This window comes from Xenopus tropicalis, chromosome 9, assembly GCF_000004195.4.
Source record: "Xenopus tropicalis strain Nigerian chromosome 9, UCB_Xtro_10.0, whole genome shotgun sequence".
NCBI lineage: Eukaryota > Metazoa > Chordata > Amphibia > Anura > Pipidae > Xenopus > Xenopus tropicalis.
This window is the reverse complement of record NC_030685.2, coordinates 7,814,011-7,832,204: the sequence shown is the minus strand read 5'-3', so window position 1 is coordinate 7,832,204 and position 18,194 is coordinate 7,814,011. Positions and strand designations below refer to the sequence as shown.

The following is an 18,194-nucleotide window of genomic DNA, read 5'->3' as shown; positions in this document are numbered from 1 at the left end:
GTGGTCAGACAAGGAGGGTTTCAGCCATGTATCATTGTATGGGCCACAATGGCCTCCTGGGGGTAATATAATCTCCTGATAATCAGGTACAGACAGGAAGGGAGGTCTATGGCCAAGGGGGGGGCAGAGTGAAGGCTTCCGAGATCTGAACAAGCTTTAATGGAAAGAAAAACCCCAAGCCAATTTGCTTGCTTCTCAGGACTCCATGGATACCTAGGGGTCCTCTTCCATTCAGGGCAAGAGCATTTGAGGGCCACCCATGGAGTAAAAAGCTGGCATTTGCCCTAATAAATGCCATTGCCCTTAAATATTTTGTTTCTACCAGTCCCCACTATTAGCCTCCCTGGGAACTGACTGAGAAGTGGACCAAATGTCCACCACAACAGTTGCAAAGCCTTAAGAGAAGGGTGCTAGGGCCCCAACTCAATAGGACCCCCTTCTCTTTTCAGCTCACTCTTCTCCAGTCATTCATATTCCCTTCTGCTCTCTTCTTCTGGTTTCTTTGGGAATGAAGGCCTGAATCTTTGGCCACAAAAACAGCCGGCCAATTGACCAATCACCTAGAGAAGGGGGGTATAATAAATGGCTCTGTCCGGTGTCATTAGCTGAATGTATAAGGGAACCCCAGCCCTTTCCACACCCAGATGTAAAAAGTGTTGGTGAGCCACATAAGCATGACAAAGGTTCTTTGAAGATGCCAAATAAGGGCTGTGATTGGCTATTTGGTAGTCCCAAGAGGCCTGCTAGCCAAAACTTGCCTGTGTATGGGCTTCCAAAACTTGGCTCCAAGCCAGAAATGTAAATATGGGCACCTACTTTGGCCTACTGGGACAATATCATAGAGGGTGGTGGGCAACAAGTTGCCCCCAAGCCACTGGCATGCCCAGATTTGTGGCATGGACACAAAGGCCCAGGCCTAGGGCAGCACAAACTAAGGCACTTGAAGGTTACTTATATCCGGAGCACTAGGGACCAGGCACCCAGGAGATATTGAATCTACACGCCCTGTCTTCTGGGTTCCAGATGCAGGAACATAGGATGCGTATGTGTGTGATACCATGGGAGGAGGGTTTGGAAGCAGGGGCGGGCACGATGTAGGACACCGGCTATGGGCACCCTGTCTTCTGGGTTCCAGACGCAGGAACATAGGATGCGTATGTGTGTTATACCATGGGAGGAGGGTTTGGAAGCAGGGGTGGGCACGATGTAGGACACCGGCTATGGGCACCCTGTCTTCTGGGTTCCAGATGCAGGAACATAGGATGCGTATGTGTGTGATACCATGGGAGGAGGGTTTGGAAGCAGGGGCGGGCACGATGTAGAACACCGGCTATGGGCACCCTGTCTTCTGGGTTCCAGACGCAGGAACATAGGATGCGTATGTGTGTGATACCATGGGAGGAGGGTTTGGAAGCAGGAGTGGGCACGATGTAGGACACCGGCTATGGGCACCCTGTCTTCTGGGTTCCAGACGCAGGAACATTGGATGCGTATGTGTGTGATACCATGGGAGGAGGGTTTGGAAGCAGGGGCGGGCACGATGTAGGACACCGGCTATGGGCACCCTGTCTTCTGGGTTCCAGACGCAGGAACATAGGATGCGTATGTGTGTGATCCCATGGAAGGAGGGGTTGTAAGCAGGGGCCGACACGATGTAGGACACCGGCTATGGGCACCCTCAGGGGGATACCCATTAATGGCCACTGCTTGGGGATCAGTGGTATAAAGAGACACATTTTGGGCAGGTTTGGTGGTTTTCCTTTGGGACTCAAGGCGTCTGTGCCATATTTGTCTACCCTGGATTGCCCCCAAGCCAGCAGGCACCGTTCTGCAGTGACCCTGGTAACAGAAGTGGCATCAGTGTATATAAAGTTAGCCAGCTGAGGTTTTTATTTAGTTAACTGGAAGATTTTGATTTTGAAGAAGGTCCTACTCTCTGTAGGCACTTTGCCAGCTAGAACTTGAACCAGAAGTAAGGACAATTTGAGAACATACACACACACACAAACATAATCATGATGTTTTATAATGCTATACATATAAATAAAAGGATTTAGGGAGGAATTTTCTTTGTGTTACTGTTCCTTTAAGGAACATATTTACATAGGAAGTTGCTAAAGGTCCCTCTAGTGGCCAGAGAAAGGAAATGCAGCCTTACAAGAACAAAAGAGTTCACAGGACAAGATGAAATTCCCTCTGCTGGTGAGAAGAAGGTACTGCAGAGCCAAGGAAAGCGCTAATGTTCCCTCTACTGAACCCTGCACACCTCAGCACACCGTTGATCAACAGTCGCAACTAGACCTGTAACAGTTTTAGCTTTAATAACTGGACTATACACATCCTGGCTGTGTGTTTGGCAGAAATATCCTCCTTTCTGCATTTTTGAAGCAAATATATGGGAGAGACATACAGGACAGTTTTAGGGCTCTGGTACACGGGGAGATTAGTCGCCCGCTGGTAAGGGCTCTGGCACACGGGGAGATTAGTCGCCCGCTGGTAAGGGCTCTGGCACACGGGGAGATTAGTCGCCCGCTGGTAAGGGCTCTGGCACACGGGGAGATTAGTCGCCCTCTGCAAAACTCCCTGTTCGCGGGCGACTAATCTCCCCGAGTTGCCTACCCCTGCCATCCCACCGGTGAACATGTAAGTCGCCAGCGGGATGGCAGACGCGGCGGCGCGATTTCGCGCAAATCGACGAAAAAGACTCACAAGTCGCCCACGTGTAACAAAATACCCCTCAGCCAATGGTAACATGAAATAAGGGCTCGAAGAATACCCGGAGTGGATCATTATCTCCATAACGACCTGCGGGATTTCACTAAAGTGTTGGGTTGCACTGAAGGAAATCAGAAATTTTTATTCAAGTAGCTGCTACTAAGTAGCTCCATGTGTCTTCACCCTTAATGGATAAGTGCCCAAGTCTCAAGTCATTGTTTTAAAAATCTCTAGCTTTGGACAATCCTGGCCTATTCTGTTCTAGTGATTGCTAGCTCTAGAGCAGCGGTTCTCAACCTGTGGGTCGGGGCCCCTTTGGGGGTCGAACGACCCTTTCACAGGGGTCACCTAAGACCTTTGGAAAACACATATTTCCGATGGTCTAAGGAATAATTTTATGGTTGGGGGTCACCACAACATGAGGAACTGTATTAAAGGGTCACGGCATTAGGAAAGTCGAGAACCACTGCTTTACATGGTGAGAGTAGGGATGGAAGGCTTAAAAGACAAGGAAAGGCAGAAAAGCATGAGTAATTACACATTTATCACGGAGTACATTACAATTAAATGTGTAATACCGGTTCTGGTTAGAGCCGGTGATTTACTAGCAAGGCTGGAGAACCCTAGTCACAACTGGGGGGCCAATAAACATATGGGGGGAAGCTCATGTTATGTCCCTTGCCATAATGCAATATGGTAACTGGGGATTTTGGAGAATGTGAGCGGAATCTCCTATGCCTAGGAGGCTTTATTTTTCTAAAACTGTTTTACAATGGGGGTAATTAGAAGTTATTGGCTCCATAGCAGCGTCATTAAGGGCCCCTCTAAACACTGAGCAAACAAATCACACATGGAGAAGATGGAAACACTGGTTTAGTATGTGGTGCTGATTAATAACAACACAGCATAGAGAAGGTGCATGAGTGGGCAGATGAGATAAGTCTACTGCTACTGGATTTGCTTGGCAATCTTTCACCCAACAATGGGTGAAAGTTTATTGGCCCTCCAGTTGTGACTAGGGTTCTCCAGCCCTGCTAGTAACTCACCGGCTCTAACCAGGACCAGTATTACACATCAAATTGTAATGCACTCTGTGATAAATGTGTAATTACTCATCCTTTTCTCCCTTTCCTTGTCTTTTAAACCTTCCATCCCTACTCTCACCATGTAAAGCTTCAGACCCTTCTTTTCCCACCCTGATCCACCCTGTTAGGTCACCAGTTCACTCCTATGAAGTCAATGCCCCCCACCTATCCCTGAAGGCCAGTAAGAACCCACCAGAAAGGTGGCAGTAAGGTGGCAACCCTAGTTGTGACTCATGATTATCCCCATCCCCCAATTCACTTGTAGATCCCTTGGAGCTGGAAAAAAAGGTTCCATGCTGTAATAATTTATCTTTCCAGACCCTCATCCATCCCTCTGAGCATCTGTGGGATCTACTGCCATGGCGGCATTACAGCAGATCATGAGTAAATGGTCATCTAATGAAAGTCAAGGTTTCCTACAAGAGCAGAGACATCATCTAACTCCATGGGAGGGAGTTCACAAAAGTGGCACTGAGACAAATTTGGAGTTAAATTAGAGTTGAATGTTCATTTACTCCAGAAAAATCACTAGGATAATGACAATTTAACCTCAAACCCAACAAAATTTCCTGAAACGGAGTAAGGATTGTGTGAATCTGATAATTTATCTCTAATGACGTTTTTTCACCCCTGAATCAAATGGCTTCAGTCCTGCAGGTCCAGTTCATTGGGTCTTATGGCTACTAGACACTGTATATAACATAATAGCCTCTCGGGGCTATTCCTCTGCCTGCAGAGACCTGGAGACAATGAGCATTCATGAAAGGGAAGGTCTCTTGGAGGAAACTTTCATTGAAAACATGTTTCCGTCATGTCAGTGGGGGCTGCATCACCCAGAAATGACCCTGAGTGCAAATGAAACGGTGCATTTTATCAGAGAAACTGGGCCCATTTCTATAGGGATCTGCATTATATGTGTATTGGGCATACTAATGAATGTAAGGGAACGGATACCAGTAGAGTCAGTTCATTCTTATTCTTCTTTAACAAGTGCCCCGGAGCAGAATGGAGCACTGGGAAAGACTGAGGCTCGTGTCAAGTGTCACACGGCGATACTGTCTCACCTTACCTGTGTGTGTGATAACATTAACATCAATGGGACATTACATTCAGAATATGTACATGTCGTATGCACAGTGTCAGGCAGCTGCCATGGCAGCTAATGGTTCAGTTTCTGCAACAACTTATACATACATGTATATTTCCTTGTCTGTCTTAATAAAGTGTCTAAAGGGTAAGCGTAATCCCTTACTCGCATAACTACAGCTGAAAGGGGCTCAAAAGACTTTGCTTGTGTCCCAGGGATTACTGGTGTTAGGTTGATGTCCCACGGAGGAGGTGACTAAAGGTGGCCATACATAGGCGGATTTTAGCTGCCTCTCCGGATCCTTTAGTCCGATTCGGCAGCTTATCTGCCAGTGTATGGGCACCCCCGACAGGACTACACAACCAAGATCAGGCTTAAAATTGTCCAGATCTCAATCAAGCAGGTTTAATTTTCCATCAGATTGAGGACTACATTGGCTCGTTGATGCAGCCCCCAATCCGATGGCACCTATGCCCGTCATTTTAATTCGATCATTGGCCCTTTAGGTGGACATACCAAGAGAAGATCTGCTTACTTGGTGACCTTGCCAAAGAAGCAAATCTTCCAGTGTATGGCTACCTTAACCGCTCCAAAATGCCCTTACGGTGGGCATATCAGGCCCTTTAGGTGGGCATATCAGGCCCTTTAGGTGGGCATATCAGGAGAAGATCTGCTTACTTGGTGACCTTGGCCCTTTAGGTGGGCATATCAGGCCCTTTAGGTGGGCATATCAGGAGAAGATCTGCTTACTTGGTGACCTTGGCCCTTTAGGTGGGCATATCAGGCCCTTTAGGTGGGCATATCAGGAGAAGATCTGCTTACTTGGTGACCTTGGCCCTTTAGGTGGGCATATCAAGAGAAGATCTGCTTACTTGGTGACCTTGCCCAAAGAAGCAAATCTTCCAGTGTATGGCTACCTTAACCGCTCCAAAATGCCTTTCCACTGGCAACCATAGGAATCGCTGGTGGAAAGCCCTTTGTAGCTCTTCGGTCTTTGGAAATCACAAGAAGTTTCCTCCTGTAGGCAACGCTGCATGACTTTAGAAAACGGAAGCGATGCAAAGGGCTTTCCACCGGCAACTCCTATTGTTGTCGGTGGAAAGGCATTTTGGAGCGGTTCTTAGCGATTATGGCCACCTTTAGACTAAAGGATAAATACGCCATGGATTTATTTATGTTACCTAATTTTCTATTCTCAGGCACATACTAGGCTATAAAATGTGGTGGGCTTTTGTAGAGGTGAATACCATCTGGCCCTGGACCTTTGTTTACTCTCAAATGACCCTGCACATAGTTGTATTAGAACCCAAAGGCTAGTGTATAGGGACTACATCTGTTTTAGTATTTGCGGCATTGTTATTGTTAGCGTGTCATTAGAGCCACGTGGCTCTTGGCAATAAGGTCAGACTTCATAAAGAAGTTCTCCTAAAGGTCACGCTACAGGCTAGGTTTACACTGTTGTTTATTACTCATTCAGACCAGACGTACTGGAATCATCTCTTTCATCTAAGCCGTTGCCACCTTCTATGTACTTTAGGAAATGACCAAGTGTCCAGAAGTCATTCTGCTCATCAGGCTTTTATTTGATGCCCCCAGCATTCTTACAGCTATCGGAGAATGACTGACATAACAACGTTGTCTATATATGGACCTGTATGGATGCATCCATAGTAATGGATGCCCAGACCAAATGTTAAACCATGAAAACATATGTAATGTAGAACCAACCTTTATGTTGATGAGAACATCTTCACCTTTTACAGCTGCCCTTTTCTTTATGTAGTTATTTCTCATTTTATCAAAGAAATTGCACTAGAAAAAATGGTCTGTGCACCAGGAAGCTGGAAATGTCATTGCAATGAGCAGCTACCATGGTATTGGAGTCCAGTGGGAGTCCAGTCGATCCAGAAGATCCTATATAGAAATTCATTATAAGACATATCAACATTCTGAAGGCGATTTCTGCTTATGGTTGTGCATTGGTGAAATGGCTGAAGAGGGGTCAGTAGATATGAGGGTCAGTAATAATTGCCCCATAATGCCCCATTAGTTCTCTAACCAAGTTCAATAGAATGTAAACAGCCTTCATTATATTTCCAGACTCAACAAAATCCCAAGCACTGGTGGGCCTTGGGCTGATTGGGCAAATGGCAGAACCCAACTCTTGTCACCTCAACCTCTCCACCCCTGTCCATTGGCATCACAGGAGGAATGGTTGACAGCCAGGTTGAGGGAGGAGCAGGACCAAGCAGTGACGAGCCGGGCTCACAGGTGAGCTGGGCTCAGGGCTGGAACTCAGGGTAAATAGAAGAGGTACCTGCTTGGCGCCCCTCCACCATTGCACCCTAGGCGCGTGCCCCTTCTGCCTACCCCTCGTTCCGGCCCTGATCCCAAGTATCTTGGCTTCTTATGTGATGTCCTATATCTGGAAATAGGTTGGAAGCCAGTGAGGCCTAAATAAATATAAATACGACCAACCATTTCCATGTAAAATCTGGATTAAATATTTTCTTATACCTTCTTATTTTTTCAATAACATCAAGAGGAACAAAGAGTTTGACAAGTGTATAAGCCCATGTCATTGGCCGTTAGAATCAGTTGAGATATCCAGCAAAGAGACCAGCCTGGCCAAACAAAGACTAGTTAGGATTTCATTCTTCAGATACCTCCGGAGTTTCCACAACTTTCAACCTCTAATTATTAAAAAGCAAGGGGGCGGGTTCTGTGAATTTATTCAGGTTTCTTATGTATTTGAATTCCAGTGTATCCAAAGGAGTCTGTTTGCTGCAGTTTCAATGTTAATGAAAGCAAGGGTTCTTTTGTGGGAAATACCACCATGGCAGATAATGATACCTCCATTCACCAAACTGTTGATAGTTGCTAGAGGTTGGATCAAAATGGCAAATAGGAGAGGGAAGAGGGGGCAGCCCTGCCCAGTGTTCCCTGAGAGACAGAAGAGGTTGGGCAAAGTGTTTTAACACAGGCATTGGTATTATACAGAGCCTTCAGCATGGTCAGACAGGGGGGTGAAGGGCCCACTGGGGCTCCCGCCCCAGGGGCCCTACAGGTGCCCCCACATGCCACGTCCCCTAAACCCCCTGCCGCAGGGCCCCCCCACCCAACGTCCTCCCCCGAGCACATAAATTTAACATGTCAGGGGAGGAGCGGTCGGGCAGGGGTAGTGCCTACAAGGGTTGGGTCCAGAGTGTGGCCCACGAGTAAAAAAAGGTGGGGATCCTTGGTCTAGAGAAACAAATAGGGTCATTTACAGCAAGGCATGGAGCACACAAAGTAGTCTTCATTGGCCAATTTTTGCATGATGCCTTCATCCAATGAACACTGAGACCTGTGGCAATAAGGCATACTGTACATCAGTCCTTGTACCATTGTAGCCTTAACTGGAACCAAACCTGGAACCAAACTTGGAACCAAACCTGGAACCAAACCTGGGAACCAAACCTGGGACCTTGGAACCACTACACCACCATGCTGCCATTTTGCATGGCATCTGTATTTAATTGGCATGAGCAGTTCACTAATCACTTGGCATAATGCCAAATATAACATAAAAGCATTATGGGAGATTCAGTAAAGTAGATGTAAACCTACTGAGCTTTTATGGTAGCCTCGGGTACTGGGCTGTTGTCAACCCCCAGATGATCTATTCTCAGATGATCTATTCAGAAGCAATTGGGTTTGTCAAGTGATCTTGAAGAAGAAACCGTTTTCCCCACCCCAAAGGTTAAACTCAACTTGAACTGAAGAAAACACTCGACTGAGAGGTAAAACGTTTTCAAGCCCAGTTGCTTTAGACTTACCACTACTAGATATTGTATACCCTGACCTGAATGAACGAAAACATGCAGAGACATGTATCTGACTTAATGATTGGACATAATATGGTGCTAGGAGGGTCAGTGGCACTGCACATGCTCAGTGGGCTCTGGGCAGAAACTGTAAGGGAAACCTGAATTAATTACTAATCAGCCTTGTATTGTGACTTTTATATCTTGTATCTGCAGTCGGTCCCTAAGCTCAGGTAAGAGACAGCAGCACAGAGCATATGCGGGGAATCAGCAGACAAGAAGATGGGGAGATATTGGAGGCAATTCTGGAGACACAGAGCTTTACAGCTAAAGGGCTATGAGGTCCTTGGGCTGGTCCAGAAGCCCAATTCTTCGTTAAGCTCTTGGTTCTTACGCTAAGTGCACAATATAGGCAAGTGACTCTGGGGTTCATTATTGCTCAGACCAGAAGTACTGGAATAGTCTCGTTATCTAAGTCCTAACCATCTTCTCCAGGCCTAAGGATATGACTAGTGTCCAAAGGTCATTCTACTTAACTGTTATGGCTTTAGGAAACACTTGTAATCTTCCGCTACTGCACAATTGCTTTTTTACTGTTTTTTTCCTAATTTATAGCTTTTTGTTTTGATGAAGTAGTGGCAAATAAGCACTCAGGGCTCTCTGCTCTGCTGTTAAATTGCTTGTGTAGGTGACTCCTCATTAGAGTTATTGATGGGCAGACCTGCTTCCCTCCACTTCAATGCCTTTAGAACTAGGGTGACTGTTACCCCAATGTTTCTATATATATCTGTAACCTTGTTATGGGCTAAGGGGGCCCAGCCTGAAGGCCAGTTAGGGGGGGATTTGGGGTGAGTGCTTATTTGTGCCCTGGGTACCCCTGGAACTATAGCGGGGTGACTGTTACCCCAATGTTTCTATATATCTGTAACCTTGTTATGGGCTAAGGGGGCCCAGCCTGAAGGCCAGTTAGGGGGGATTTGGGGTGAGTGCTTATTTGTGCCCTGGGTACCCCTGGAACTATAGCGGGGTGACTGTTACCCCAATGTTTCTATATATCTGTAACCTTGTTATGGGCTAAGGGGGCCCAGCCTGAAGGCCAGTTAGGGGGGGATTTGGGGTGAGTGCTTATTTGTGCCCTGGGTACCCCTGGAACTATAGCAGGGTGACTGTTACCCCAATGTTTCTATATATCTGTAACCTTGTTATGGGCTAAGGGGGCCCAGCCCGAAGGCCAGTTAGGGGGGGATTTGGGGTGAGTGCTTATTTGTGCCCTGAGTACCCCTGGAACTATAGCGGGGTGACTGTTACCCCAATGTTTCTATATATCTGTAACCTTGTTATGGGCTAAGGGGGCTCAGCCTGAAGGCCAGTTAGGGGGGGATTTGGGGTAAGTGCTTATTTGTGGTCAAAAACGATAGTACTCCTCGAATTGTTTGGATTGGAAACGTTAAGCGACTAATTTCAGCCTGTAATTGGTTGCTTGCAGTGAACAGGAGAAGGCAGTGATAGTTCCGGTGCTTTTCTTTCATCTAAAATATGCCAGGATAGAGCAAACGCCCCATATACAACAGGTCTAAAAAACCCTTCATAAGAGATCAGAGCCATTACGTTCTGAACTGTGGAGAACTCTCTGTTCACCTCTTGATAATTATGCCCCTTTGAAATAGCTACCGTGATGAGACCAATCAAAATCCACTTAGGTCTAATTATGTATATGTAATGAACAAAGCAGAGGGTGGGGCAATTTTAAAGACTTTTATATCCAAGTCAACGTTATCTGCATATGGCTGTGCAATGGCAAAAAATGGCTGCAGGGGTCAATGCATTCTGTGGTGGATGTGCTGACTGGGAATAACTGCCCCATGATGCCCCATCAGTTGCTTTAATCAGGAGACAATAGAAAGTAAACAACCTTTGTTATATTGGTTTCCAGACTCAACAAACGCCTGAGATCCTTGGCTTCTCTGATGATCAGGTGTATCTGAAGCTAAAGGTCCCCATACACGGGCCGATTGTAGCTGCCGATATCGTTCCTTTGGACCAATTCGGCAGCTGTGTAGGGGCAGGAACGAGGGGCATGCCCGACCGATATCTGGCCTGAAATTGGCCAGATATCCATCAGGCAGGTTAAAAGATTTAGTCGGATCAGGGACCACATGAGCTCGTTGATGAGGTCCCCGAACTGACTGCTCCATTGCCGCCAATATAATTAGATCGTTTGGCCCTAATTAGGCTAAATTTTCCCTGATATCGCCCACCCGTAGGTGGGGATATCGGGAGAAGATCCACTCGTTTGGCCACATCTTCACGTGTATGGCCACCTTAAGCCAAGAGCAACCGGAATCAAGTGCACCCCAAATCAGAAGCAATCTCCTACAACTGGCCATGCATGATAAGATCCATTCATTTGGCAAGGTTACCACATGAGTGGATCTTTCCGCCATATGCCTGCCTGAGGTGAGGGATATTGGGCTAATCCAATCGTTGGCCCTAGGGTCCTCGATCCGATTTTGAGACAGATATCAGTTGGGCAGGGCCATCAGTAGCCCTCATACACAAGCAGATAAGCTGCCGAATCAGTCTGAAGGGGGTTAATCGGCAGTTTAAATCTACCTGTGTATGGCCACCTCAAAGAGTCACTAAACCCAACTGTAAAGCTGCCCCACTGCACCCCCTAGTTCTCTATAGAAGTTGATGAAAGACATAATTACACATGGAAACCAATTCACCAATGAGAATTCTATTGACTGAAAACTTAATTATAGATAAAAAAAAAATGACACCTCTTTATAAAGACAAGCTCCCACCCAAACTAGACCCCCCCACACCTCAATATAGCCCCACTCTTGACATACTTAACCATTAAAGGCAAAGTATTGCAGAGTCTAGCTGCTTTACACCTTCTCCCTGGCTCTGTGTCAACTCGGAGCATCTGGAGTTGATACCAGGGCCAGAATGGCTTCAAATGTCCATTGTCTTGGCTGTCAAACACCACCCAAGAACCAGGTAGAATAAGTCAAGGAGCCAAACATGGTGGCCACAAACCCCACGTTACTGCTCTGCATTTGCTCATGAGGAACGGAGAAGTGACACCATATTGAATAGCGCGAAGGGTCAGTTCAGTCGGAATTAGAAGCTTCCATAGGGACCAAAGTGGGTCTGACTATTAGTAAAAGAAATTTGTTGCACCTAATGATAGGAAGGTATCCCCACCACCTCCCGTTGACTTAAATAGAAATAGCAGTATTGGGGAGCTCAACTCTCTGTTAACATACCCAAACGGGCATCAGGTGCAAATACTGGAAGAACCTCGCCTTGCATGGAGGTCAATATCCAACAGTTGGCTAAAATAGAGGCCTGATTGTCTATAATGAGAATTATCCACCACAGCAATCAACATGTTTCCAACCTGCTCCTGGCAACTCTTTGATCCGACCCACAACTGCTTTATCTGCAACTTGAAAGTAATATCCCCTTCAGATGATATCTTTATATCAATATCCCCACAGACAAGAAGTGACATCAGTATAAACTCGTTATAAACCTGGAAACGTCATGGTCTGGGAGCAGGGGAGGTGACATGTGAGGAAGTTAATTCTACTTTGACACCCAACCCAATGACCCAAAACCCAGAAACCTGTACCCATCCAACCTCTGACCCTCAAGTGAGACATGGAGCAATGGGAGGTTGAGGGAACGACCATGGAACACCAAGTACAACCATTTGCTTATGGTGCCCATCTTCAGGGTCGGACTGGAGGTTGAAGGGCCCACCAGGGGCCGCGTCCCATAACCCCCCCGCAGGGCCCCTTACCCAACATCCTCCCCCGAGCGTGTAAATTTAACGCGTCAGGGGAGGAGCGGTCAGGCAGGGGGAGTGCCGGCAAGGGTCTGGGCCACCATGGCCCACTAGAGCTGGGGCCCACTGGGATTTTTCCCGGTGTCCCGGCGGCCCAGTCCGACCCTGCCCATCTGAAAGTACAAGAGCACAAGAGTTCATAAATACAACAAAACGCATTCATATTTAACAGTTTTTCTGTCTTCATCCACTTGCATTGGGGATTAATGATTCAAAGAGGTGTTAGAGCTCTGAGATCTAACACCTCATAGAGTAAAATGGTGTCCGGCGGCTCAATTCTCTGGTTCTGATTCTTGAAACCAATGTAGCAGAAGTCAGTTTGTGTTTTTCTTCATGAGTCTTTAATTCTATTTAGTTTAACATTCTACAATTTTAGCTTTGGGTTTATATCCCCGCTAGTCAAAAATGTGAAAAACAACACAATCATAACGACTGGTGTTGGAACAATTTAGCTAAATTCTCCCTGGGAGCTTCCTGCCGTTTGAAGATAAGCATCTCCGTATCATTACATGATGTCATAGCATGGACAACTGCCCGAGGGCCCCAAATGACAGGGTGGCAGATAAAGAAGTGTGCTCAGTCAGTAAAACCAGTCTGCCAGCCTCTTGCAGAACCAGATGGGACAACTCTCCCTTTAGCAGGGAGGCAATAATTACTGTACCGGGATCCCAATAACAAGGGAATATTATTTACAGGTATAGGACCTGTTATCCAGAATGCTCGGGACCTGGGGTATTCCGGATAATGGATCTATCCGTAATTTGCATCTCCATCTGATCTGATCATAATGGACAATATGCAGTAGGGATGCACCGAACCCAGTTTTTTGGGTTCGGCTGAACATTCAGGCACACTTTACTGCTGCGCTGCAAGTTGGAGTGATATCCCCCCCCCTCACCCCCAGCAGCCGATCAGCAGAATAATGGGAAGGGAGCAAGATAGCAGCTCCCAGTAGGTATCAGAATAGCACTCAATAGTAAGAAATCCAAGTCCGGCTTGGGACTCCTCCAGTTACATGGGAGTAGGAGAAACAATAGGTTAGCTGAAAGCAGTTCTAATGTGTAGCGCTGGCTCCTTCTGAAAACTCAGACTCAGGCACACTTTACTGCTGCGCTGCAAGTTGGAATGATATCCCCCCCTCCCCCCCAGCAGCCAATCAGCAGAACAATGGGAAGGGAGCAAGATAGCAGCTCCCAGTAGGTATCAGAATAGCACTCAATAGTAAGAAATCCAAGTCCGGCTTGGGACTCCTCCAGTTACATGGGAGTAGGAGAAACAATAGGTTAGCTGAAAGCAGTTCTAATGTGTAGCGCTGGTCCTTCTGAAAGCTCAGACTCAGGCACACTTTACTGCTGTGCTGCAAGTTGGAGTGATATCCCCCCCCCCAGCAGCCAATCAACATAACAATGGGAAGGGAGCAAGATAGCAGCTCCCAGTAGGTATCAGAATAGCACTCAATATAAGAAATCCAAGTCCGGCTTGGGACTCCTCCAGTTACATGGGAGTAGGAGAAACAATAGGTTAGCTGAAAGCAGTTCTAATGTGTATCGCTGGCTGAAAGCTCAGACTCACTCACACTTTACTGCTGCGCTGCAAGTTGGAGTGATATCCCCCCCCCTCACCCCCAGCAGCAGATCAGCAGAACAATGGGAAGGGAGCAAGATAGCAGCTCCCAGTAGGTATCAGAATAGCACTCAATAGTAAGAAATCCAAGTCCGGCTTGGGACTCCTCCAGTTACATGGGAGTAGGAGAAACAGTAGGTTAGCTGAAAGCAGTTCTAATGAGTAGCGCCGGCTCCTTCTGAAAGCTCAGATTCAGGCACACTTTACTGCTGCGCTGCAAGTTGGAGTGATACCCCCCTCAAAATTTCAGGGAAATTTTGCACAACAATTCGCCAATGCCAAAATGTGGAAATTCACTGCCGTGCCTGGTGAAAAAGTATAAACCAGTAGACCGGTGTGTGGGGCCTCATTTTATTGTTTTGATGACATGAAGCATGAAATATCGTGACTGGGTAACCATAGAGTTCCGACTCCCCATTCTTATGCACTGGATGATTACAATGGTCAATGGTGACCAACAATATCATTGGCCTAATGGAATTCAGTCCAGTTGTTCTGCCCAGAAACTGTTTGCTACGGCCGCTTTGCTGCCATTATTCACTGGACCCATTCATAGTAACATAGTAACATAGTAAGTTAGGTTGAAAAAAGACTTACGTCCATCAAGTTCAACCATAATGCCTATATATAACCTGCCTAACGGCTAGTTTATCCAGAGGAAGGCAAAAACCCCCACTGAAGCCTCAAAAACCCCATCTGAAGCATTCATTCTAAGGAGGGAGCTCTAAAAGTGCCTTAACGTTAGATTCATAATTTCACGCCCTGGAAGTTCCCTCTTGGCTTGCTCAGCACGGAGTGGCCCAAAAGTGGCCAAGCCAGAGTTGCCCTTGGAGGCTGAAATGACATAAAATTAAAAGATTAGAGACGCCAGTCTCCAGTTCCTGAGACATAAAACCAGCCCAGATTAGGTGGGAACAAGTAGGAACCAGTTGGGCAGCTCTGATGCTCTATATAAAGGCAGCCTGGCTGGGGGGTTCTACACAGAAGTCTGTTAGCCCGTAGAGTAATTGGAATGAAAAGGAGGCAACATGTTGAGATTCCTAAGCCTTATGCTGATTTTCCTCCTCCAGCGAGGTAAGGGCGAAGCCATTGCAGCCAACGGCAGCGATTTGTACTTGCTTCTTCCTCATGTTATTGTAATTGTTTTATTATTATTGGCCACCAACGTAGGCTTTATGGTCATGTGTCCCACTGGCACATTGTAAATTACTTTGTATTCCTGATTGAGATAAGAGCATTTATTGGTGACTGACTAGGATGTTCCTCTAGAGATAAGCCAAACCTGTTCTTATTGTTCCATAACTTGGTCTTGTCTTTCCTCAGGGTCTGTTGGAGCAGCATCTCTACCAAGTAAGTTCTATCGTACAGTGTGACTGTATGGATTCATACACATGGATGGATAAATAAATGGTGGAAAGATGTATGGATGGAAAAGTGAATGGTGGGATAGATAATCAATGATACATGATTGGTTGCGGAATGAATGAACTTAGTTCATGGATGGTTAAATGCATGGATGCTGGTTATGGTGGGAATCTATGTATATCTGTGTATAATATTTTTGTTTTCTTTTTGCAGGTACAAATGATGTATCAGGTAGGATCAATGTTTCATCTGTTAACAACCAATCAATAGATAAATGAATGATTAAATTGGTGGATGAATGAACCTATGGGGGGGACTTTGCTCTACAGTGTGAATATAGTGCTAGGCTCAAGGGACATGGATGCAGCCATAGCCGGGCATTCTTGGGTATAGTCCATTAGAAAGAATAAAATGTCTCACCCCCTGTGCTCTCTCCCCAGTCTGCGGCGTGCCAATAGTATCCGATCGGATAGTAGGGGGAACGAACAGTATGAAGGGGGAATGGCCCTGGCAGATCAGCCTGAGCTACAAAGGTCAAACTGTCTGCGGAGGAAGCCTTATCACCGACAGCTGGGTTCTGACTGCCGCTCACTGCTTTGATTCGTAAGTCTGCAATACTCATTGATTATCTGCTGCACAGTGGGACCATAATGCAACTATGCCCGGGTACCTACCTCTCCTTTGTATATCTCACTCTCTGCATCCTATTCATGGCCCGTACCCCTTCAGTAAGTGTAAGTGGCAGCACATAATTTGCTCTGCACCCATCCTATATATGTAGTGCCAGGTTCCTGCCTCTCTTCTCTCTAATTTGCCCCCCTCCCACACATACTACTGTCTCGGTCATTGCAATAGCCAGTGCACCCACTGCTCACACAATCTGCACCTTGACCCTAGTCCTATACAGGTCTGTATTGTCTCTACCATGGTCCCTCAGCTTCAGGCTAACTCTACTCCACCCAATACTCTTTGAATGCTCTGTACCTACATATTGTTCCATGGCCGTCTCTGACCCAGTCGCAGTCTCCTCTGCACCCTAATCCCTCTGTACTCAGTCAGCACTGCACCCTACATTCTCTTATTGGCATCCTACACCATAATGTTCCCTGACGGTGCAAAATTCCCACTCTCCATTGTGGGCAATAATACGACACTCTTCTTCTTTATCTACTTACATCATGTACTCTGTCTCTACTATGCATTATGCCACCTACACCCATTCTATAATGGTTCTGTCTGAATATCTTCTGTGTATTGTCCTCTGCTCTAGGATATTCAGTGTCATCCCTTCTCATATGCTGTTCTGTTCCCTATTCAGTTACCTTTGCAATGAATATGACACAGTTCTACATAGAGTTCCCTGCTCTGTAATATTATATGCCGGCCCTACTTCTCCTGATGGCCCTACTCTCTCTGCACCCTCATTGCTAGTTTCCTTCCCATTCTCGCTGCTCTTTCTATCAGTCTCACATCATGTCTTTCCCTGTATGATAATGCAAAATACTAGAGCCCCCCCCCCCGCCCACCCCACTACTGGCCAAACTCGTTATTGTTCTAAAGAACCACTTAAAAAACACTTTCATCTGGAGAATCTTTGCAAGGGCTAAGGTTCATTACAGTTACGTGGAGTTTTTTTTTTCTTATCTTTTTCATTTGATAATGTTCCTTTTCTATTCATCTCTCTACTGGGTTTCTCGTTAGAGTTTGCTTTACAATAGCCTGGACTCTCAACCCATCATAAAAACTTTGTCTCTTTCTAGGAAATTCCAGAGAATGTGTTTCATATAATCATGTATCTGCTAAAGAGAACTTACTCGGCATCTTTATTTAAGCTGACCACACTGGCAGAAATAATTACTCCTATTGGTCAACTATAGTGAAGTGGCCCCATCTTAGTGCTGAGGTTCAGGTTTGGTTCTGACCACTTTACTATCTCCATGGAGTCTCAATGTTGTCCCCACATTTGTGTGGGTTCCCTTAGGTTCAGGTTTGGTTCTGACCACTTTACTATCTCCATGGAGTCTCAATGTTGTCCCCATACTTCTATGGGTTCCCTTAGAGCACCCCAGTTTTCTCCTAAAAGTACAAAAACAGTCCAAATGCCTGGAATCAATTCATGGTTTATCTTATTACAACCAAATTCCGTTTTTTCCCCATTAGTTTTCCTGGTGACCCTAATCTCTCTGCACCATCATTGCTAGTTTCCTTCCCATTCTCGCTGCTCACTCTTTCTATCAGTCTCACATCATATCTTGCCCTGTTTGACAATGCAAAATACTATCCCCCCCCCCCCCCCCACTACAGGTCAAACTCATAATTGTTCTACTGGGTTTCTCGTTAGAGTTTGCTTTACAATAGCCTGGACTCTCAACCCATCCACAGAGAATTTGCACAAGTTTGCATAAAAACCTTGCAGGAAATTCCAGAGAATGTGTTTCATATGATCATGTATCTGCTAAAGTGAACTTACTCGGCATCTTTATTTAAGCTGACCACATATAGGCAGAAATAATTACCCCTATTGGTCAACTACAACTACCGTGAAGTGGCCCCATCTTAGTGCTGAGGTTTAGGTTTGGTTCTGACCACTTTACTATCTCCATGGAGTCTCAATGTTGTCCCCATACTTCTATGGGTTCCCTTATAGCACCCAA

At 46.1% G+C, this 18,194-nt stretch overlaps 1 protein-coding gene across 2 annotated transcripts in view; it reads left to right on the top strand.

Annotated features, from left to right (window-relative positions):
* The window catches only part of LOC595077 (uncharacterized), a 33,643-nt gene that overhangs the window by 10,415 nt on the left and 5,034 nt on the right, over nt 1–18,194 (top strand). Inside the window, exons 7-11 of one of the 2 annotated variants that reach the window (XM_031892711.1) lie at nt 8,910–8,926; nt 15,196–15,249; nt 15,499–15,525; nt 15,754–15,771; nt 15,981–16,143. In XM_031892711.1, coding sequence (XP_031748571.1) covers nt 8,910–8,926; nt 15,196–15,249; nt 15,499–15,525; nt 15,754–15,771; nt 15,981–16,143 — 279 coding nt within the window. 2 annotated transcript variants of the gene reach the window in all.